Here is a 23950-nt window from a genome sequence, read left to right as displayed (position 1 = left end):
GAATAGCAGCAGCAGCAGCTTCCAGGGTAGCTCTATGATTGAAGGTGCCAGCATGGATATTTTCAGTTTCATACAAGAAACAGTTGTTGCCTTTTTTATTTTTTTGGTCTTTTTTCTGTAATCTACTGCAGCTTAGTCTCTGGCATGGTTTTGCTGGCTGAGCAATGCAGCCATTTTTTAGTGGAGCGAGCTGCTGTGTTTTTATTAATAAAAGGTAAAGCATCAGAAGGCTAAACCACAATCCACAACAGAAGGGAAAACGGTATCTCTTGGTAAGTAGATTATCTACTGCACTGGGATGTTACTTTTAAATATTTCCCATGGTTTCTTTGTTGCCTACACATTTCATGCAGTTTCAGTTAACTGCAAGACATCAGACCTGATAAGAGCAACGTCCTGGTAAGAAATTTGAAGTGTGTTACGGCAGATTTTCTTGGTTTAATTTATTAGTGCTTTGGATTTTAAAGCAGTAACTGTGCGTAGGCCCTCTTACAGAGTAATTGGTATGCTTTTTCATCAGTATGTGTTCTGAAACCTCCCCCACTGATGTATCCAAGATCTGCTTGTATTTTTTCAGAGCAGAATAGAACCTCTTCAATATCTGTAAAACAATAACATTTATTATTCGGTGTGTGAAATGTTTTACCACAGAACAGTAAGAGATACTAAACAGATTTTTAAGGACGACAAAATCATCTTTGTGTGTTGTGTTGCAAGGGGGGGAAACAAGAGGAGGATAGGAGGATACTTGGAAAAAAAAAAAATGAAGTGCAGGTATGCTGCAAAAGAAATTCGTTTTGCCCCAAGCCTTTGGCTTCTCGCAGAACATCTGTTATACGGCTATTCCTTTCTAAACTTGTTGGATTTTGCCTGAGCTTAATTCTTTGCAGAAATATTTGCTACAGGGCTGTTCTCCTTTTCTCTGTGTAAAATATTTAACAGAAAATAAGGCTGCGTGGGCCTGTTCGCGTTCAAAATTTGTCTTTCATAAAGATTGCTGCTGTCAGCAACCACATGTTTATGTAGTATTGTGAATACTTGCCCAGAGTAGAAGTTTTTTTGCAGCAGATTATAGCAGATGTTTCATATCGGTGTGGATTTAATTGTTTATAAAGATCCAGTAGCTCAGTGACACAGTGTTTTTCCTACTAATTAATAAGAGTGATAGAGTAATGGAGAGAGCTGATTGAGTTTCAGCATTAAAGAAATTGGCTTAGTTTTCAGGTCTTTTTTTACTGTAATGGTATCTTTTGTAACACAATGTGAAGCACTAGAAGTTGTTACCACTTGTTCATTATTAGAATTGAGGAAGGTATTAAGACTGTCAGCCTGAGATTAAGACTAAAGCCTACTTATTTAGAAATTGCACGTCTTATTCCAGGAAAATGTAAATTAAAATGGCTTTTTTGTTCTAGACAAGCTTTTTAAGTTGGACTAAGATTTTTTTTTTTTCAGATGGATTTAAACGCATTTCAAGCTTGTGAAGTTATTAAGTTATTAAGAACACTTGAAAATACTTATTCTTTGGAGCAGATATTTAAGACAGATGTTTAACTTGATCGAGTAACACTTAAAATACACAGAAAAAAAATTAACAAACATGGTTCTCAAAAAATAAATAGTGTTGAAAGGTCCGTGCTCACAAGAATTGATTCCTTTGGCAATTTCAAAATACCCATACTCCGGTCTTCAGTGCTGGAGATGGCTGGCTGGGAGCGCCTCCTCTCAAACACTAACTTGCATAAAGGGTGCTTGGGTATGTCCTTGAGGCTTTAGGTGTCTGTCTCCTCATTTGGAGAAGTGATGCCCCTCTCCTGAGCATGTTGTGTGCTTAGGGAGAGTAGTAGGTAACAAAATAGATTGGGATGCGTGCTCTGAGAGAGCATCTTTCTGAGTACTCCTCATATTCACAACTTGAATTTGCACATTGCTTTCTGAGGGCAGAAGGTTTGGAAGGCTGGTTCCAGGTGCCTGTGCGTGCCCAAGCGTGGAGCTGGGACAGAAGAGGAGGCGTGATGCCCAAATGGGAGATGCTGGCGCAGGAGTTCATGAGGAGCAGCTCTCCCCTGCTGGAATTGGGGATTATAACACAAGGGGTACAGATGGGGATGCAGGGGTATGCAAACTAAAGGGTGGTCAGCAGAAAGTGGGGCTGTGAGGGCTAGGAGGGGAGGGAGGAGCACCAAAATTTACACCTTCTTGGGACAGACATGTGTTAGTAAACCGACAGCCATTAGAGGTGCTTCCTTTCCTGGTGGGTCCTTTCCTACGTTGGCTCCCCACATTCCTCTCCTGTTTGCTCGGGGTCCTGGTGACACGCCACTGGCACATGCTGCGGGCCGGCGGGCAGCATGACTTCTTTCCTTGGTGGAAGCACTTCTGGGCACCCATCACCCTTCCTCCTCACCCTCACTCCTCTAAAAACTTGTTGGTGCTCAATTACATTCTAACAGCGTGCTCTTTTCCAGACTTGGAATTGGCCAGTGTTGGAAATGGCAGCTCTCGGCGCCATTTCCTCAGCAGACGGGCTGTAAACACGGTGCCGTAGCGGCGGTACCTGCCTGTGTTCAGTGCGTGCCAAGAAACAAGGGCAGAGCCAAGCCTGGCTCCAGAAGGAGCCCAGCTGAGCTTTTGGGGGCTGGGGAGGTGTCCTGTTCCTCAGCCTGTTGTGTGTGCCCAGTGCAATTTCACGCTGCCTCTGGTAGATGCAGGGGTACCAACTGGAGGGAGTTTAATGCTACTTAGTTTCTTATTTTTAACGTTCATAATTGTTAACTGCTTAAATTTCCTTTTAGTGTAGAAACATGTGCATCTGTATGAGATTTGCTGTATCCTCTCATTTCTCATTCCCAGTATTATTCTATCACAAAATAAGCCATCTCTTTTAGCATTTAAAGACTTTATGCGAATTAAATGTCTATTGTTTTTAAAAATTACAAATTCTTAAGGAGTACATGCAAGTTAAACTGACGCAAAATATTACGTAGAAATTCTGACATAGCATATATTTAGCTTATCACTTTTAGGGGAATGGGAGAACTGAGCAGTCAAAGATGGACTTACTTGTCCGTCGTATTCTGTGTATTGCAATAGTATATGAGCTAGAAGATAGAAACTCAAGGGAGGGTAGCTTTGGCTTTTTTATCGTCTGTCATTTTGTTTGGCTGCACACGTACAAACTGCTATGAAAACCAAACTAGCAGGAAATCCAGAAGCATCTTGCAGCAAAGCAAACTGAAGGGAAGCAGCAAATGCATCAGGTTAGAAATGGAAGCTGCTGAAAGTGGAACTGGGGTTTGTTGATCGAGTGAGGCTGACTTTTACCCTTAAGCAGTAAAGTGAAATCCTAAATCACCTTCAAGTGGTGTAAGGTAAGCCCAAGCAGAGCGCGCCGGTGTGGCGGTTGTGCACCGTGGGCCACTGCTGCAGCCCGGGACTCCCGTGGACCTTTCTTCAAAGCGTGCTGTGGAAGCTCATGGGTTCAGTTGTCCGTGATGGGCTCACGCTTTTGGACCTCGCTTGAAGAAAACCAACAAACCAAAAATGAACCTGGGAGGATGTCAGAACCTCTAGTAAATCAAAGGCCACCCAAGGATCATCTTTGTGTCCTGCATGACAGGGTAACATCGTGTGTTTCACATGTAAAGCAGTGGCTAAAGTTTTTCTTCCTGTAACTTGGAGACGAATGCTGACATGGAACAATACAATTTCTGTTAATAACAGATGGCTTCATTCTCCACGCCTTTACTTACAGATTACAGGATTTATATTCATGCCAACCAAAGCTTTAGGCATCAAAACAAATGTTGAAATTTTTTAATTGCCTATTAAAAAAAAAATCATGTTCTTTATGTCTCTCTTTATTTCTAAATAGAGGAAACTTCTTTGCAAGTGTTGACATGTATGCCTTAGCCTGGTTTAACCTATGAGTGTTGATAAACTTTCTGGATTTTGTTTAAAATAGAACAAAACCACAAACCAAAAAAACCCCAAAACTGTAATGGCAGGCTGTCAGTAAAGGCATCACTGCGTGGTTGTGGGTTGGTTTGTTTTTTTTTTTTTTTTTTTTGAGTCAAAGAATAGCCTGCTTGTACACTTCAGCTTAAGAAAGCTTGCTTTTACTCTGCAATGTGGCAGTATTGATCAGTCACTTAACATGTAATAGCTGGATCATATGACCCCTTCCTAAGGAAGGAACTCTAGGAGGATATACGCCTGTGAAGTCTTTTGCTAAATTTTAACAGATCCCTGATTTAAAGTTCAGAAAAATCTGTGTGGAAATTACGTCTGTTTTAACAAAAGAATGGCAAATCCACAGGGTCTTGTATTCTTCAATTCTTTAAATCCATTAATAAAAAAGGAAGATGTCTGTTCTTTACAGTGAAAAACTTTATGCATAAATACATGTGAAAATACTGTAATTATAAATATGAACCCAGTTACTGCAGAAATAAATTTATTAGAAGGTTTTACACTTCCTGGAGATGGCCCTACGTGGAATCCAGGAGAAGCTGATGGGCCTGAAGGGCTTGTTTTGACACAACTTCAGGCTTCTTGGCTCTAGTATGGAGAATATCCATATTGTAATGAAGATACAAAGTTTAGAGGAAGGAAATATAAAGTAACTAGGGTGGACTTGAGGAACCAAGTGGTGGAAGTAAGGCTTTTGTGTCAAAATTAATAATGCTTTATAGTTTAAAAGGGGAAAAAAAATAGGAAAATCTAAGTTTTAATTAAAGACACGGTGTCATGTGGTAGGTCTGTGGCTAGCATGAGGTTGTGAGAATGAGACTTGTGAGTAGCAATTCTCGCAACAACAAAGAGATCAAGAGCTCTTGGACAAAGCATGTGTTCATGATTGACGTAGAAAGGATTGTGACATGGAGCCATTGTTTTAAAAAAAAAAGTAAAAATTGATGTTGGATTAGATGCATCTTACAGCAAGCGTGAGTGAAGCAACCTCTGTGCTCTTAGTAGTAGACTCAGAATACAAATCAGTGGAGGAAGTTAGCCTTGGTCAGGGTGGGAACATGTGTTTTGAGAAGATGAGGACATGGTGGCAGAGCAGCTACAGCACTTAAAGATCTCTTCTCAGCCAGGATGGGAGGGAATTACCCTAATGTGGGATAGGGAGCCACAGTGATACTGAATGTGGGCTGTCCTCAGGGCTCATCTGAAAGCTTTTGATTCAAACACTGGTGTGCTTCATCTTTGTAAACCAGGTGCACTCAGGAGCAGTGGACAGGCCTTGTGTTAGTTTGTATTTACATTGAGATTCTGGTCTCTTGACTTGTCCTCTGCCAGCTTGTTTGCTCTGACACTTAGAAAATGTATTTGTGTGTTTTATCTTGTTTGTCCCTCTGTAAAATAAGGATAATAGTGACTTGAAGCATGTACATGCAAAAAAATGGAGAAACTGAATGGTGCTGAAACCCTGTCAGGATGATGGTACTGCCCATGAAAATGTATTGGCAAGTGCTGATGACCTGGTAGATTTCTGTAATTTTGTTTCATAGGTTTCACTGGAGGTCAGGTCCATTGCAAAAAAAAAAAAAAAAAAGAGTTTAGGTGAATCTTAGCTTGGTGAAGAAATTACCCTCCAACACTGAAAGGTGAAGAACTGAAAAGAATGAACCAATTCTTGCTGATCTTTTGGGCCTGTCAGTACTTGGTGACCACAAAAAACCTAACAGTTTTGGGGAAACTCCTTATCCTTATCCTTCCCCCCCGCCCCCCCCCCCCCAGTCTGCCAAAGTCAGGATTGAATATGCCATTTGTGGTACAGTTAGAACGGGGACCAAGTTCTGGACAGATTCATAACAAAATCTTAATAGCCTTCTTAATAGATTGGTTTGCCTTGATGCCTATATTATGCTTATGTCTTATATCTTAAGTATCTAATAGGGATTACTTAAAAGGTGATCTAATGATAATCAGTGCATTTTTTTTTTCTTCTTTTTGTGGTTTTGTTCTGTTAGCGGGCCTGGCCTTCAAAGCTTACTTTGCACTGTACATTGCCTCCCCTTGAGAATTTTAAGAGTTTAAAGCTCCTGTATTTTACATTAGAAACTCTTCATAGAAATTGTCTCTTCTATTTTAAGATATGTTTTACAGTGCGAGGAGCTGCAATGATGAGCTTCAGCATGGATTCACACAGTTTTGCAGTGGGCCAAGTGTGTAAGGAATATTTGAAGTTTTGAGAGGAGATTGGGATGCAGTTGCTGTCTGCTACTTGAATTGCTTGCTGCCTGCAGCAGCTGTGGATTTTCACTGTATTTTGCTGCTATTACTAGTGCTCATAGTAATTTTTTTTGCTGCTATTATTAGTGCTCATAGTAGTTTTTTATTATTATTTTGCAGTTTGCGAAAATGACTAAGACTACTGGTTTGTCAGAAGACATAGTGTGGAACTGCAAGATACTGCTGAAGGAGAGGGACGTGGTTCTAAAGCTCATGAATAAATGTGAAGACATTTCAAATAAACTGACAAAACAAGTAACCAGGATTACTGAAGATGGAGGATGTGGATGGAACATAGAGCAACCCTCCATTCTGAATCAGAGGTATCTTTCCCTTTTTTATACTTACAAGGGTGTTGGATAATAAGGCATACTTGAAGGCTGGGATTTTCAAAACTAGACTCTGAAAGTAGAGTTGCAAATGTTTGACACTTAGCAGCTCTCAGTGAGCTAGATAGTGATGTGCAACACTTGAGGGAATCCAGCAAATGTTTTTAAGTGTGTCAGGAAAGCTGGTGAGGAGGATAAGAACATAAAACCAAAAAGGTAGAACAGTGCTCAATACCTTGTTTTACTTGCTCCAGTTTTTGATGAATGTAGAAGCCAATCTTGAGTGATGAAATCATGAGTTGTCAGCTTACTTCAGACAAAAGGCCAAACAAAACTGCTTCTGTAATGGGGGACCTTACATTTCAAAGATGCCAAATTGAAATGAATCTAAGCAAACTTGTAAAGTTTATCAGCTGGAGTGAAGACCTCAGTCAGGAAGTTCTGATGTACAAAATGATCTGGAGCTCTGTATCCAGTGGGAGGGGCACCGGCGATGTGTTGGGGGGAAGGATTTATTTCAGAGAGGTAAATTGGTAAAGATCTCCAAATGCGTATTGGGAATAAAGACAGAGCTTAGGAGGAATAGAAATGGGTATGGTGGGGGGCATTATCCTAAGGGTTAGGAAGCATAGAGGTGAAGTGGGAATGGCCGGAGTAGCAACCTAGATCAGACTTGGAGGCTGTTAGTGGTAAGTAGCAAAAGGATTTTCAGCTATGTCAAAATAAAACCCGAGAGGAACAGGGAACTGTTCAGAGGGAGCTTATCAGTCATGTTTCTTCTTTGGCAAAAAATGCTGAACTAGGTGACTTGCTGTTGAGCGTGTTTTGTGGGTTGTATGTGTTTGGTTTTTTGTTTGGTGCCGACACCACCAGCAATGTACAACAGAGCAAACATAGTGATGCAGCTGCTTAAATGCCCTTAATCTTTTGTGTATTTTAAAATTTAGCAGTTGCGTAACTGCTTTTAACTGGTTGTGGATCACAGATTTTAGAAGAAAGGTATTTATGGTAACGTTTATTTCGATCATTTAAAATGTATGAACGTTCAGAAATGCTCTTTGGTATTCAGGTGAGTGATAAAGTTTGTGTTTTTCACTACATGAGGAGATCTGGAGTGCATTAAAATATAGGCAATGTTAAACTTGCCATTCTGTGATTAACATAAGTGTAAAGTTGTGTTTCGTGGAGAAACAAATAGAAGATAGTAATACATTAAGCTTGATTTCTTAATAGTTTGGAACTCAAGCCATATCAGAAGATCGGTTTGAACTGGTTAGCACTGCTGCATAAACACGGATTGAATGGCATATTGGCTGATGAAATGGTAAGTGTGAAACTGATTATTTAAGAACTGTTAAAAGTTTTTCAAAAATGACTTTGTTAAATTCTTTCATTTCTTAGAAACCCCAAGCACATTATAAGTAATTTGTTTTAGCTAATATAACTTAAATTGCAAACAGTTTCACCAAATGTTTAGAAACTGCTGAGCTCTTATTCAAATTGAAAGTCAAAGGTAGCCTAAGGTTCATGGACACTGATAATTACAAGTAGCACGGTGTCTTCTGGTGCAATGGAAGTAGTTTCTGCCACAACAGATTATCCTCAAACCCTTAATTTTAATAGCTCCTTGCCTGTAAATGCAATTCATTCTCGTTGTCTAGCATTTAGTTGTAGTGAGCCCCTATCGTCTACATTTCTCCATCAGTTTCAAAACCAGTAGTTAACAATCAGGAAAAACTAAATGGGTAGAAACCTTTTCTGCTTCTCCAGCATTTCAGCCATCTCTTGTCATTACGCTCCCCATAAGCTTTTCTCTCTTATTTCAAAACTTACGGGTTTGAGGTTTTGTTTGGTGCCAACACCACCAGTAACTGCACAGCAGAACAAACTTAGCGATGCAGCAGCTAAATGCTAAATATGTTGTCAGTTGCTTTTGATCCTGGCTGCTGTTCATCTTGTGACGAACCATGAGTGGTGAATGGATGGGTTTGCTTCACTGAGATTTAGGCAGTGTTTCTGAACTTCCGTATCTTTCATATTTGTAAGAACTACCTTAAGCACATATTTTGCGGTAGGTAAGATAAATTTTTAAATCCATGATACAGAAGACAAGAAAGCCAGTATTGGTGGAAACAAGCTTATCTTAAAGAAATCTGATTTCCATATTAAATTCCACTTCAGAAATAGTTTGCACAACTGGCTCAAATGGAAAGAAACAATTTGTTTCCAAGTAATCATTTGCCTGCAGCACTGTTTCAGGAAGGTGAGTTTTTAAAGATTTGAGGGATGAACCTGAACTAAAATGAAAGACTTCATAAGTGGAAAAGATGAATCCCTGATGCTCAAATGTTGAGCTGAAAAGATAATTGAGTTTGACTGCGATTGTACTTAAAAAGGAATTGTCTCCTGTAAAACAATGCAGTTAAACAGAACAATTTTTCTGTGCAGATTTGTAATCTTTAGTTAACATTGACTACACTGTAATTGTCTTATGAGTACAAAACACTATTATGTTCTACAGATTGTAAATTTTGTTTAAATGGATTTGTTTTCTTGTAGGGCTTAGGAAAAACAATTCAAGCTATTGCATTTCTAGCTTATCTCTACCAAGAGGGCAATAGGGGTCCCCATTTGATAGTTGTGCCAGCTTCAACATTAGGTAAGTTACAAGCTTCAAAATTACTTGTTTGTTTAAAAAAAAAAAAAATTATGGACAGACTGTGAAACAAAGGTAATTTTGTGAAAGAAAACTTAATTTTGTTATGGTGATACTCGACTCCTTAAGTAATTTGAATTGGAATGCAAGCCATACTGAAGGCATGCTTGTTCTGAATTAATTAGACCTAATGTGGATTTTTTTTTTAATATGCTCTGTATGCTTCACAAAAAATAAAGCTGCTTGTTACAATTTGAACTTGTTTAGCAAAGTAGCCTTTTACTTACTGAATACTGGCTGAAATTCCTAGTCTTTGGACTGTGCTTAGAATTAGGTTTCATGGCATTTGAGACATTCAATGTCTTTTTCCCTCTTTGCTGCCCAGAATCTGTCAAAGCAGATGAAAATCCTAAACCAATGAGGCTGACTGTCTTTTAGTTGTGTGTTTTGATTGTTTAATGACCTCAGTCGAAAGCAGGAAGAATATAGCGGAATAAAAATATGTCGGCAAAGCTGATGAGTTTGAGCAGAAACTGGTTCTCCGTGGAATTAAATTTGGTTTTGTTGAATGATTATACAAACGAGAAAGTAGCAAGTTTAATTTAGAAAGAAAACGCTACTTTTAATATAAAATACTTATTTGGGCTTCAAAAATTTCTCTTAACACATCAGGAAAGCTTCCGGTTGTTCAACGTCAGTTTGAAATTGCCATTTTCAGCGTGCTTTTAAAGTCCGCTAGAACCCATTTTTTCTTAAATAACCGCATTTTTAAAAATGCGTGTTGCTTAAAACCTAAGGTGCACATAAAGGTGTGAATGAAGGCGCTTTTGTGAAGTGAATCGTAGGGGCTCGTGCATTGTAGTGGCAGGTTGGCCCAAGCCATCCAGCACAGGGGTGCCTGGGAAACGCGGCGCGCCTGCAGCTTTCCTGACGCTTTTCTGGAGGTGTCTACTCAGCCGCGATCTGGGCCTGGCCCGGGTCAAGTGGCGTTTACCAGAGGTCCCCTTCTGCTGTGGTTTGGGGTCAGCGTTTGCGGTGGCTCTCAGGCAGCTTGCCCTTGGGCACGGTAAGGTCGCCGCTGGCGGCTCTGCTGGCTGCACACCTGGGGCTGGGTCGAGTTGTCAGGCTTCCTTGCCTGCTCCCAGAGGCACTGTCTGTCCTGGCGGAACGCTTCGGGATGCGAGTGCCGACAAATGAAGTGATTTGCTTTCGGAGGAATTAACTGCCTAGGGACAAAAAAACGGGCTGAAAAGTTAAGCGTTGTATTATTTTTACATGGTGGTTACAGACCGCGCAGGGTCTGCTTCTGTAGGAGTTTAAAGTGCAGGCTGGTTAAGCGAGAGTTGCTTAAAGCCCAGTGGTGGCTTGCTTAATTTCCCTAAATATTACCAGTTTTCCAGCATTTAGTCAGAACGTTTCTTAACCTTCAGGAGAATGTAAAGGGATTTGCTTTAAAATCAGGTGTTTGCTTTAATGCTGAGATGTGTCTGAAGTTATGTAAGACATAATGAAGTATAAATGACTTGATTTTTATTTTAATGATGCTTACAGATAACTGGATAAGAGAAGTTCATCTGTGGTGTCCTGAACTGAACGTCCTTTTTTACTATGGTGAGAAAACTAATTTAGAAATGAATCCAATAATACTGTTGTTTGCATGGTCATCCTAGGAAAAGATGAATTGCTCATGGAAGCATCGTTTCAAGACAGTTGGTTAAATACGCGTGTTTATTGCTGAATGTATTTCTGTGTACTGTCTTAATTTTTACATGTATACAAATATAAGTAATTGTACTCATTTTATGTTTTGTCCTTTTGTAGGATCCCAAGAAGATAGGAAACATCTCAGGGTGGACATTAATAATAAAGTTGTGGATTTCAATGTGATAGTAACTACGTAAGTACAGTAATTAAATAACAGCTTTAGTTGGCTCCTACTGACCTCTAGCGGTACAACAAAACAAACAATGTTTGGAGTTTGGTGAGGTGGGACGGGAACTTGGTTTTGTTTTCAGGTAATGGTTAACTAGGGTTTTATTAATGTGTAACGGATACTATGTAATAGATGCTTTAGATATTATCTATTAATTACATAATATGTGCTAATAGATAAATATTACTTTGTAATAGATTTGCACAGTTTTTTGGAATGTGTTACTGAGAGCACTGGCTCATCGAGTAACGTGTAATTATTTGCCAGTAGTAAACTGTGTTATGGTTTGTTACTTCTAGGCAGTTTTACTTAACTGCCCCTCATGTATTCTCTACATAACTCTTAACAATTTTAGAGAATTTAATTTGATTGTGATAACAGTATGTTCATGTTAAATTTGCATTTAATGTGTCTTTTATGATATCTTTCTCTGACAGATACAACTGTGCAATTAGCAGCTCAGATGATCGAGGACTGTTTCGCAAGTTGAAGCTTAACTATGCAATTTTTGATGAAGGTCATATGCTCAAGAATATGAGCTCTGTACGCTACCAGCACCTTATGACAATTAATGTAAGAGGTCTTGTTATTGTTGAGTTAGAGAGGACAATTCCTGTTTTTTCCGTTTTGTAGTTACGGGCTAGGGGAAAATGGAGTATTATCTGTATATGAACTTTATAGATAACGTTCCAGAAACTACAGTATGCAAGTGGATGTAAGTGTTGGTGTGGTCTTAGGAGTGGATCCTGCATAGTGAACTCTTTCAGGGAGACAAGCTCCCAGAGAAGTGTAATAAATTTCATATGGCATCGTTACACTGATGGTAGAGGTTCACTTTCAGTATTAAGCTATTTTCCAGTTTTATCTCACCATAGTAAAGACTGTAAAAATGGTATTCTTATGACTTGTGCTGAAACACTGTGGTATTTAAGGACCTACTTTGATAGGACTGTGCAAGAAAAGCTTGATTTAAAATCATTTTTTCTTGTAGCTTGTGGCCTGAGTCAGCAGCATTTTGAAAAAGAGAAAATTTGAGTACAGCTCTTTCTCTGATTATTGTGATTTAGCACTGTAGTAGTCATACAATAATAACATACTTATGATCACTTATTCCGACTTACTTTTCAAGATCATATTTTCATCAAAAGCCTTTTTGAGAAGCTGATCTTTAAGCAATTAAACTGTGGCTTGTACTTGCAAGTCAAAACTTGTGTCTAAGTACTGTAGGATGTTAGAAAAGATAGGATATGGTGATATGGGAGCAACAATTCACACATTAATTAAAAAAAACAAACAAACAAACCACTAAAACAAAAACAAGCAAGGAAAACCCTAACAGAGGCAGGAAGGCATTTTGTGCATCTGGATTAGGCTTCTTGAATAGTCTTAAATTGGTATGTGCTCACTTCCCCACAGATCTGTAAACCGTTTTGTTGACTTAACCAGGAAATTATTCCATGAGATCTAAATATATGTTAAGTTTTAAATAGTTACAATTTAAACCAAGCTCATTTTCTCAGTTCTCCGTAGCTGTGTTGTTTCTACCAATATTAATTTTTAACCTGTTTGACTAATGTTTCTCACTGTTGTTTTCCACTTTGGACAAACAGGCAAAGAATCGCTTACTGCTAACAGGGACTCCGGTTCAAAATAATCTGTTGGAATTGATGTCGCTCTTGAATTTTGTCATGCCACATATGTTCAGCAGTAGCACAAGTGAAATCCGAAGGATGTTCTCTTCAAAAACAGTAAGTATTATATATTCTCTTCTCGAAAATAACTTTTTTTTTTTTGCTAAAACACTGCTGTTGCTGCATAACTTCTGTTTTATTGGTATCTTATGGAAACAGGTAACACGATTACGAAAATCTAGAAAATTAAACGGTTTATTTAATTGTTTCAAGTAAGAATGTGTCATAATAGGATATCTCAGAATACTAATGGTCCTGTTAGATCTGTCTGTTCTGGCTGGGTTTTTCATCAAATTAGAATAGTTAAGGAAATGTTACAGCTGAAAACTTCACACTGTAATTCTTGCGATATTTTCCTTAGAAGAGTGCTGAAGAACAAAGCATATATGAAAAGGAGAGGATTGCACATGCAAAGCAGATAATAAAACCATTCATCTTGCGAAGAGTAAAAGATGAGGTAATGTTTTATCTGTAAAATAATGGTTTCATATTATCAAAAGGCCTGGTAATCTTTGAGACTAACAGTAGAATGATTTAAGGTCAAATTTTGTCAGTGCTAGTTTTAGCTATTTATCTAGGAAGAGCAAGAAACCTGAGCTATCTTTCAGGAGTTTGCAAGTAAAAATGTGACCACCTGCAGCTTTGGATTTCGATGCTTATTATTTGCTGACCATTTACAGTTGGGAATTTTAGTTAGGAAAGATCACAGAAAGATGATTCGGTGCACTGCTAAGCAATAAGTGAGAAATCCTTCACAATAACCACAAAAATATTTGTGACTTTAGAGTAATGACGTTTTATTTTAACTGAAAGGATTAAGGCAGTGAGTGTGCATGTATGTATTTGTGTACACGTATGACTAGAAATGTATATTTTAAGTTATTTTGCTATAATCAAAATGTTTCTTTTTCATTCTCAAATCCAAAACCTGTTTAAATTCTTCTATTTAGAAGTGCATATATGAAAGAAAGGGAAAACTTAATAGTGATCAGAAAAGCGTTTCTGTGTACTTGCATACTTGCATTTAGTAGTCAGTGGCTTGAAGAGGGTATTGCATGTATCATTATTTTATGCTGTTTTGAAGTGTGCAGGCCATGTTAACTTGATCAGGGGGTGATGTATAATCCAAATCAAGTTCTGAATAAGTCAAAATGCTGACTCAGCAAAGTTACAGCCAATAAAAGGCGTTGGGAGAATGAATAAAGTAGCTTAAAAGCAGGCTTGTAAGATAGTACAGAATTACTGACCATTCACTACAGTACAGTTTTTACCTGGTATGTTTTTATTTTGTCAGGTCCTTAAACAACTACCTCCCAAAAAAGATCTCATTGAATTATGTGCCATGTCTGAGAAACAGGAACAGCTATACTGTGATCTCTTAACCAAGCTCAAGAAAACTATTAACAGTAATGGTATGTGAGGGTCTTGTTTCGTTTTGCTGGATTTTTTTCATGCCCAGACATATGTCGAATGTGACTACAAAGTCCTTGCTTTGTAGAGATGTCTAATACTCATAAACTGACCTATATCCCTTCTATGACTTTTTCCTAAGTTCAGGTAATAGGTGAAATGTCAAATTCAGTTCTTACAAATAAAGTTCTCCCAAGACATAAAGATGTGTCAGATAGACATCTCTGTACTATTCTAAATATACCTTATTTCTTTGTTTACAGAGAAAAACTCTGATATGGGAAATGTAATGATGCAACTTAGAAAAATGGCTAATCACCCTCTCTTGCATCGTCAGTGTTACACGACTGACAAGCTCAGGACAATGTCCATGCTTATGCTCAAGGTAAGGTGATGAGATTCAGAAGCAATCCTTAATTTCTCAGAATTTTTAGTGCAACTTAAATAGATTTTTTTTTTTTTGTCAGTCCTCTGGTCAAAAGTGTGTCTTTGCAAAACTTAATTCATTGTTGCTGCTTTTTATTTCTCTGCATCTATCCAGTGCTCTAATCAAGCTCTGTATGTGTTTAACGCTGATTTTTGTATCAGATATTAGAATGGAGAGAACAGTTGTGGGACTGCAGTCATCTCCTTTTCATTAGCTCCCCCTTAACACCTCTTCCCTCCACCCCAAAATTTAAAACTATAGTACTTATGAAAAAAATCTTGGGTGGGCACTTGAGTTTACTAGTGTTTTCTGACGTAACATGAAATCTAGGCTGTACAGAACTAAAATAGGGAAGGCATAAGTATTGAACTGTTGAGGTTTTTTTTTTCTTGTGTGTGTGTAATTTGGCTGGGGTTAATGCCTGTGGAGTTTGGGGAAAATTGTTGCTTCTTTCTGAAGTATAAAAAAAAAAATCTGAATGTGCAGCAGGTGCTCTAAGAAAGTTACAGCTGGCTTTGATATCTTCAGCTTTGTTTTAAAATAAAGCCAGTTGAGGCTGGGGGGAAGGGAAGAAGTGACCCATTGGTTTATGAAGGATTTTTGTCCCTTTTTACTCCTACTCATACCATCGTACTCTCCAGATGTGGCTTTTCTTTTCCTCTTTCTTCCAGGCATGACATCCCTCTACCCACCCTACATCTTGGGCTGGGCTTCCCATGTCTTCTACCATCTATCCAAGGATTGGACCTCCCTTTTAGGGAATGTGTCTTCAGGGGAAGAGGTCTGATACAGGGGTAAAAGGTCGTAGGGCTTGATGGGAACTAGGTAATTGCGATGGAGGTTGAGCATATACTTCTTAGTTTTTGGTAGTACAAGTTCTTGTGAAAGCTAAATTGTGAAGTAATAATCCTCTACTATAAACCTGGGGTTGCAGAGTTCATCTTTTGTTGCTTGCATGAGCCACGCTCTGGCATTTGTCCATGTCTAGTTGTGCTACTTTGTTCTTTCAAAAATTGTGGATGTTATTGTGTGGTGGTTTTGTTTTTTCTTGTCTGTCTGGCGAGATTGTGTATTGCATTATTTCCCTTCATTTTTGCTAACAGGAACCCACACATTGTGATGCTAACCCTGACCTTATCTTTGAAGATATGACAGTAATGACAGATTTTGAGCTGCATTTGCTTTGTAAGCAATATTCTCACGTCAGTGACTTCAAGTTAGACATGGATCAGATCTTGGATTCTGGAAAGTTTAGAGCACTGGAACGCATTCTCTCCGACCTTAAAGAGAAGGTTGGTACTACAGATGGCTGAAACATCTTTTCCTGTCCATCTAAAGGGTGGCTCTAAATAAGTGGTTAAATTAACGTCTGCTAGCTGCATATTGAACCCAGTTGCTTTTCTGTGGAGTATTACAATGTGATTTAGTGCATGTGCAGTATTGCAAAGCAACACTTACAGCTTTTAATGTGCAGTCCTGCCTATGCATATCACTTTAGAGACAGCTGAAATAAGCTTTCCCATTTTTCCAAGTTTCAGAATATTCGTCCCTAGTTAACACTACTTTTTCAATGTACAGAGGGCTAGCATCACTTTCACAGCTCGTGAACTTTGACCTTCTTTTGGCAATTGAATAAGACCATATTACATTAGAATAATCATGTATGTGTTAAGCCAGTGTAAAGGTAAGAAGAGGTCACTGCTTTGAGTCATAGATTCAAACTGGTTTGTTTTACAAATAAGTATGTACCATAATACTTCAGAGTATCCTGAATTTGCACAAGTGTGTGCTGTGCATCTGTTCAATTATTTCAGACAAAGGAGCGCTACTGCTCTGCGTGATATGGAATATAGCTTAAATTAAAGTTTTTAATGAAAATATTTTGCTGGTGTTTATAGATGAAGTAGATCTGTCATTTATGCATTTGACATGTGACTTCTGGATCGCTTGAGTCGCCTGAGTACAAAGTAACTAAAAAATTATTGCACTGACAAAAGGTGGGTTAACGCAGCAGAAATACTGGATACAGTATCTTCACTGAAAGTCAGTCCTGACTTGATGAATTTCAGCTTAGTCTTTTAGTTTGGAAAACAGGGATTCGGTCAAAGTAAAATCACGTATTTGCACCAATAAAGTATTTGTGTAGTTCGTTATCCGTCATTGATGTGCTTAAAACTTTTGTTTTGCTTTGTCATTTCCAGGGTGACAGAGTTGTATTGTTTAGCCAGTTTACTATGATGCTGGATATCTTGGAAGTTTTCTTAAAACATTGGCAACATAGATATATTAGGTTGGATGGAAAAACACAGATTTCTGATCGGTATGTGACTTTTTTGCTGAAGATGAGAGAGAAAAAAATTGATGTGTACATGGAGGGGGGGGAGGTGACTTAAAACCCTTACCTTTGTTTCCCAATGTCTAGAATTCTGTGGTCACTGGGCATTGACTATTGAAGGGGTTTAATGTTGGATTTCAGATCGCCTTAGTAAGGATGAGGCTGAATGGTGAATTTTAGATGGTCGGGTTACAGTCCTAGCCATCAAAATGGAAAACTTGTGTCTTCAGCAGTTCATGGTGTGTTTGATTTGCTTGTGTGTCAGCATGCCATAACAAAAGCTCACCTGTAGATATTCCTTGGAAGTATAGTATATCTCTGCTACAACAGGCAGATAAGCCCCTTTGTTTCTCTAGGACAAACCATTTACTCTGTCCTTCACAGCTGAAAGTGTTCTGGTGCTTTTCATGTATTTGAGCTGGGCTGTTTTTCTACTGTTTCCTGTTTTGTGATTTTTTTTTTTTTTTTTTAAAAAAACCTTTTTTTTTAGATGCTCTTTCCTTTGTTTCAAAAAACTGTCGTTCTTGCTGTGGTATTACTACCCACTTACAGCTGAAATCTGTTATTTCCCTTGTATGTGCAATTAGTACAGAAGACAGTCATGGAGCTTAATTCCCCGCGACCCTGTTTGTTTCGTGGTACTTCAATCTTCCCTTGTCTTCCAACTTGCTCTTTGTATTCTGTGGTCATTTGCAATGCCGCTGTCCTACCTTTCAAAAGATCATCATCATAACTTCTGTATTCAGTTCTGGAGCCAGTGTGGTGTTTTCTCCAAGGCCTGATGCATGTTTTCTTGTGTTCTGCAGGATACATCTAATAGATCAGTTCAATACAGATATGGGTATATTTGTATTCCTCCTGTCAACCAAAGCTGGTGGCTTGGGAATTAATCTGACCTCAGCAAATGTTGTTATTCTTCATGACATTGATTGCAACCCATACAATGACAAGCAAGCAGAAGACCGATGCCACAGAGTAGGTCAGACAAGGTAAGACTTTTTAATTATAATGCCTGGCTTTGCTTGGAGGCAAGCTGTCTTGGTTTAGCCCCAGCCAGCAACTAAGCACCACGCGGCCACTCGCTCGCTCCCCCTACCCTGATGGGATGGGGGAGAGAATCGGAGGAGTAAGAGTGAGGAAAAACTCCTGGGTTGAGATAAGAACAATTTAATAATTGAAATAAAGTAAAATAGTAATGATAATGATAATAACAATATAATAATAGTCGTAATAATAATATACAAAGCAAGTGATGCACAATGCAATTGCTCGCCACCCACCAACCAATACCCAGCCAGTTCCCGAGCAGCGATTGCTGCTCCCCAGCCAACTCCCCCCACCGAGCATGACGTCATATGGTATGGAATAGCCCTCTGGTCAGTTTGGATCAGCTATTCTGGCTGTGCCCCCTCCCAGTTTCTTGTGCACCTGGCAGAGCATGGGAAGCTGAAAAGTCCTTGACTGGCATAAGCAGTACTTGGCAACAACTAAACCATCAGTGTGTTATCAACATTCTTCTACTAAATGCAAAACACAGCACTATGCCTGCTACTAGGAAGAAAACTAACTCTATCCCAGCCGAAGCCAGGACACAAGCTCCCAAGGGAGGCTAAAAGGACAATATTTTATGATTAAAAATTCCATTTTAAGCAGAGACTGGTGTAAACCACCTCTGGGTTATGTGGGGGCTAGGTAACTGTATTTGTCTTAGCACATGTTGCTGCTAGAACAAACCTTATTTATATCCTCCTGCTCTTTCCGGTTCTCTGTAACTCTCAGATTCTCTATAATTCTCAAGTTTCTGGTGCTAGGAACTATTTCAAGGCAGATCTGAAGTCTTTGGGACTGTTTGGCAAAGCTGTTTGTTCTCTTCAGGAGACTTCTAAGCTCTAAAGTGCCACCCTATCATAAAGAGTGAAAACATGGACTGTTTTAAGAGTCCTCCGTCAGAATAAGCTAGTGTGAGCAATAGAATAGGTTTAATAACTGGTAGTTCAACTGTAGTATGGGATGAAGGGGAAGTTGAGTTGTTTCTATTAACGGGGATTTTTGTGACCGTCCAGACTTTGCGGTGGCTGGGAGTGCAGGAGAAAACAAGTTTTCTAGCAGTACAGAGCACAGTTGGTCCAGACCAGAAAAACTACAAGCTCTTTTGTTCATTTCCTCTTTCTTGTTTTAAACCACTGGCAGCTGACCAAAGGCATAGCATCCTTCCCTTTTGCACTAATCCAAAGCAACTATAAAAATGGATTTATCCTATTTTGTGGTTTTCAGAGAAGTAAAAGTCATAAAGCTCATCAGTAAGGGGACTATTGAAGAATCCATGCTCAAAATCAGCCAGCAGAAGTTGAAGTTAGAACAAGATATGACTGCAGCAGATTCAGGTAAGTCTCTTGCACATAATGATGTCCACTTAAGTGAATTAAGGTTGCTGCAATATATTATTCTGAAAAAACAAGGTTCTTGATGCAGGCAAGCCTTTTTTTTATGTTAAATAAACTAGAAAGATGTATTTGTGATGATTATTGTTCGGTTTGACAGGAAGTGCCCTCTGAATCTGACCCACAAATCGATGACAGACTCCTACAAGTAGAGGAGTTTGTACAGTTTTGGGGATCTAGATTTTTGCCTGTTTATGTGAAGTATTTTGAGCTGTACTAATGCTTGGTTTTATTCCTCAGGAGAAGAAGGAACCATTCCGGCAGATATAGCCACACTATTAAAAGCTTCGTTAGGTCTCTAAAATGTAAATATGTTGTGGAGTTCAAGGAAGAAAGGTGATGTTGTACCCCAAGGACTCTTACATTACTGATGACCATGGGTTTTATGAACATTTATAACTTTTTGTAGTTTCTTTATTGTATTCCTCATGGTATTGAAAATTTTTAACACCAATAGCATTCTTTTGATGCTTAAAAACATACATGGCCCAAATGTGCCAACAACATAGGATGCTGAATAAATGTTATTTTACAGATCACTTTTCAAAATGGGGACCTAAGTAGTTAATTGTTTTAACAAGTCTGCTACTGCTTAAGATTTGTCAGTATTTTTGTAATTATTTCTACCTCCAAATATATATATATATAAGTTGTCTGTTTCACTGGATTACGCGTGTAGATTTTTTTATATGTGCCTTATTTGACAATGCCCAAGTCTGTTTCTGCTTGTTTTGGTTCATTTGATGTACCGTACTGGTTTTGTATCAACTTGTTCAAATAAAATTCTACAGATTAACAAAATGTTTTCATTTTGTGGTTATTTTGGGGGGGGGGGGGGGGCAAGTGGTGGTGGTGTCTGTGTGATAACTTGCATGTTATAAATCAAATAGGCAGCTTTCAGACTAGCTGAAATGTTCCATTTGAACTGACTTAGCTTTATCCAGCAGTAGTTAATTACTAGTGTCTCATTATACTCTAATCACAGTTGTGTTAGGATAGTGATTATAAAAACAGAATTCCACCAAATGGAACTTTCCACTCAGGCTGCAATTTTTTGTCAGTCCTTGGTATAAATACCAGGTCTGCGCTCTGCCAGCGAAGTGCCCTAAACACAATGCTTATGTCTTTTTCTCTTGAAGTTTCAGTGGATTTTGGATACATCTCAGTGAAATCAAGACCTTCAGTGGTATCAGTGTTGAGGTGTGCCTCCACCTGAAGTTTATGCTGGCAAGGATGCGATTTGAGGAGGTAGGAGAGGAGGATATCCATTTCCCTAGACAGAGGAAAAGACTGAATTTGGTCCTTTGAACAGACTGTGGCTTTTTTAGAAGCTGGGGGAAGGCAAAGTATGGGGAAGTGCTTATTGCCCCTGCCCTCAGTTAAAGCCTCAGCTGCTGTATGCTCTGTGCAGAGTTCAGCAAATCTGTACCAGGCTGAATCTCTTGGAGGACTGCGTCCTAGAATTCGCTCTGGTTTGCAGTATGGGGTTGATAGTTAGTTACCACTTTTCTATATGTGGTTATCACAGTCAGAAGACACTTGTGTCTTTTGAAGGAACTTAAACAGGTTTATATGAAGAGTAGGGAAGAGGAGCTGGAGTCCATGGTTGCTTAGTATTTCAGCCTGTCTTCAGATAACTGCTAGTGATTAGTCAGTGAAGTGATTCATGATATGGGCATCTGTGGTTTTTTAGAATCATAGAATCGTTTAGGTTGGAAAAGACCTTTAAGATCATCCAGTCCAACCATTAACCTAACATTACCAACTCCACCACTAAACCAATTAAGGGTAGAGTAGCAACCCTTAATCTAATTTTGTTTGGTTATAGCTGTGGAATTTTTTTCCAACTGTGCATGATTTCTGCAAGTACAAAATGGATGGAAAATGGAAGCTTTTAAAATGTTTTTGAAGTTGGAACTAAACTTTACTTGGCTTTTACTAGCAATCTTCTGTGGCTGTGCTGCATGTTCCAAAAGGTAAAATAGCATGAAGAAATACTTGATTATATGGGAAGGGAGAAGGGTAAGAATCAGTTTGTCTACTGTGCTGCTTTAATTCCACCTGTTTTGTTGGACTAAATAGATTTAACAGACAACTGCAAGTGTTTAATGCTGCAGTTAATTAGGTTGTCTGTTTCTGTTGAGCATGATCCTAGCCCAGTTCTTGTCCCATTGTGTTTGCATATTCTCACCTGTTTGCTTCAGATGTGGAATGAAACAAAATGCCTGCTCTCTATGGTGGTTTGTGTCATGTTTTGGTTTGGTATGTGTATGTAATCAGTTAATGTAGTCTGGTTGAGCAGTGGTTATTTCTTAAACAATTGCATCCCTAGACCCCTGGGGTCAATATCTGTCTTTAAGTGCTATGAAGCTCATATGTGTTTCTGCCTTTTTTTGTTTATTGTGACTGTTTCTGCCCTATTTAATTGGGGATTTTAAGAGATTATAGAGTCACCATCCTTAGAGATATTAAAAAGCCATCTGGACACAGTCCTAGGCAGCTGGCTCTAGGTGGCCCTGCTTGAGCAGGGGGCTTGGACCATATGACCGCCAGAGGTCCCTTCAGCCTCAACCAGTCTGTGATTCTGTGTGTCTGGTTGGGAGAGAGGTGCAGGGAATAAAAAAATAGAACTATCTGAAGTCTGTTGCTGTAGAGGAGAGGACAGCGGGAGCTGACAAAGAAAAAAAAAAAAGTCTGTAAAGAGCTAGAACAAAGCATGCAAGGAATTGCAAAGCAGGTGGAGATACCATACTGGAATGAGCAAGATTGAACCTTGCTTTTGGTTCTGCCAATACCTCGTTTGTCTCTGAACTGTTAGTGGTTGGTTGGTGTCACTCATGATTCAATGAAATAATACTTGTGGGAGGGAAAAGCAAGTGTGAAGGGAAATACTTCCCCAACAGTGGCCATTTTCAGCCCAGAGGATTGCCCAACTTTGTTGTGGTTTATCTGCTTACACCACACAGTGGAGTCCTCTTGCAAGCACTTGTCTCCCCTTGAGTTTGTGTAAACCGCTTACATCTACAACTGTCCACATTGCCAGGATTTCCACCTACCTGTTTTCCCCACTCCCAGAAGAACAACTGTTTGTTCATTTGTTCTAAACCTGGTTTTCACCACGGCCACCCAATTTGTGTCTCCTACTTACTGGAAGAGATACTGAGCTGCTCAGTGTTTTTGCAGCTGGTGTGCTTATGGAGAACTGGTGCTGGTGTGGGCACCAGCTCAGCTGGGCAGCTGCGCTTTGTTTTGTTTAGGGCTTTTTTTTGGTTGCTTTTTTTTTTTCAGTGGCATAGCATAAACTTCAAGAGGCTGAAGAAAGTGCTTGAGAAGCTGGAAGTTTGTTGACTGGGTGGGTGTTTTGGTGGGTTTTTTTCCTTTTCTTTTTTGGTCTCCTTAGTCCTCCCACACATTTATCCTCTCTGTTAATTAGCCTGCTTTCCTCCAGATTAGAAGTCTACAATAAACAAAGTATTGTTGAGATTACATGTCTCCAGCAAGAGAGTCCACAGAACATTAATTGGGTTGGTAAAGCACTTTATTAGTAGTAGGGGGAATGTGGTTGAGATTCTCTCCTGTAAATGGAGACCAAAATGGATCCAGAGGGACCTGGACAAGCTGGAGAGGTGGGCCTGTGTGAACCTCATGAGGTTCAACAAGGCCAAGTGCAAGGTCCTGTACCTGGGTTGGGGCAATCCCGGGTATCAATGTAGGCTGGGGGATGAAGGGACTGAGAGCAGCCCTGCGGAGAAGGACTTGGGGGTACTGGTGGATGAAAAGCTGGACATGAGCCGGCAATATGCGCTTGCAGCCCAGAAAGCCAACCGCATCCTGGGCTGCATCAAAAGCAGCGTGGCCAGCAGGTCGAGGGAGGTGATTCTGCCCCTCTGCTCTGCTCTGGTGAGACCCCACCTGGAGTACTGCGTCCAGCTCTGGAGCCCTCAGCACAAGAAGGACATGGACCTGCTGGAGCGGGTCCAGAGGAGGGCCACCAAAATGATCTGAGGGCTGGAGCATGTCTCCTACGAGGCCAGGCTGAGAGAGTTGGGGTTGTTCAGCCTGGAGAAGAGAAGGCTGCGAGGACACCTTATTGTGACCTTCCAGTACTTAAAGGGGGCCTACAGGAAAGATGGGGACAATCTTTTTAGCAAGGCCTGTTGTGACAGGACAAGGATTAATGGTTTTAAACTAAGTAAGAATAGATTTAGACTGGATGCAAGAAAGAAATTTTTTACAATGAGGGTGGTGAAGCACTGCAACAGGTTGCCCAGAGAGGTGGTGGAGGCCCCATCCCTGGCAACATTCAAGGTCAGGTTGGACGGGGCTCTGAGCAACCTGATCTGGTTAAAGCTGTCCCTGCTTACTGCAGGGGGGTTGGGCAGGATGACCTCTAAAGGTCCCTTCCAACCCAAAGCATTCTATGATTCTAAATGGATGCAAGTGGTAGATTTTGATTTGGTATAGCATACCTATCTGAAATTAATTTAA

At 39.6% G+C, this 23950-nt stretch overlaps 1 protein-coding gene across 1 annotated transcript in view; it reads left to right on the top strand.

Moving 5' to 3' along the window:
* SMARCAD1 (SNF2 related chromatin remodeling ATPase with DExD box 1) overlaps window positions 1-20232 on the top strand; it is a 45643-nt gene extending 25411 nt beyond the window's left edge. The window contains exons 9-23 of the mRNA XM_075708724.1: window positions 6361-6563; window positions 7803-7893; window positions 9129-9228; window positions 10777-10836; window positions 11047-11122; window positions 11596-11731; window positions 12769-12906; window positions 13211-13306; window positions 14144-14261; window positions 14523-14644; window positions 15790-15978; window positions 16888-17006; window positions 17828-18010; window positions 19296-19405; window positions 19703-20232. Of these exons, the coding sequence (XP_075564839.1) occupies window positions 6361-6563; window positions 7803-7893; window positions 9129-9228; window positions 10777-10836; window positions 11047-11122; window positions 11596-11731; window positions 12769-12906; window positions 13211-13306; window positions 14144-14261; window positions 14523-14644; window positions 15790-15978; window positions 16888-17006; window positions 17828-18010; window positions 19296-19405; window positions 19703-19764 (1803 nt within the window). The 3' untranslated portion in view covers window positions 19765-20232. The remainder of the gene's footprint in view (window positions 1-6360; window positions 6564-7802; window positions 7894-9128; window positions 9229-10776; window positions 10837-11046; window positions 11123-11595; window positions 11732-12768; window positions 12907-13210; window positions 13307-14143; window positions 14262-14522; window positions 14645-15789; window positions 15979-16887; window positions 17007-17827; window positions 18011-19295; window positions 19406-19702) is intronic.
* Window positions 20233-23950: the final 3718 nt, after the last annotated feature.

This window comes from Pelecanus crispus, chromosome 4 (assembly GCF_030463565.1).
Source record: "Pelecanus crispus isolate bPelCri1 chromosome 4, bPelCri1.pri, whole genome shotgun sequence".
NCBI classification, from domain to species: domain Eukaryota; kingdom Metazoa; phylum Chordata; class Aves; order Pelecaniformes; family Pelecanidae; genus Pelecanus; species Pelecanus crispus.
This window is presented reverse-complemented; position numbering and strand designations above follow the sequence as displayed.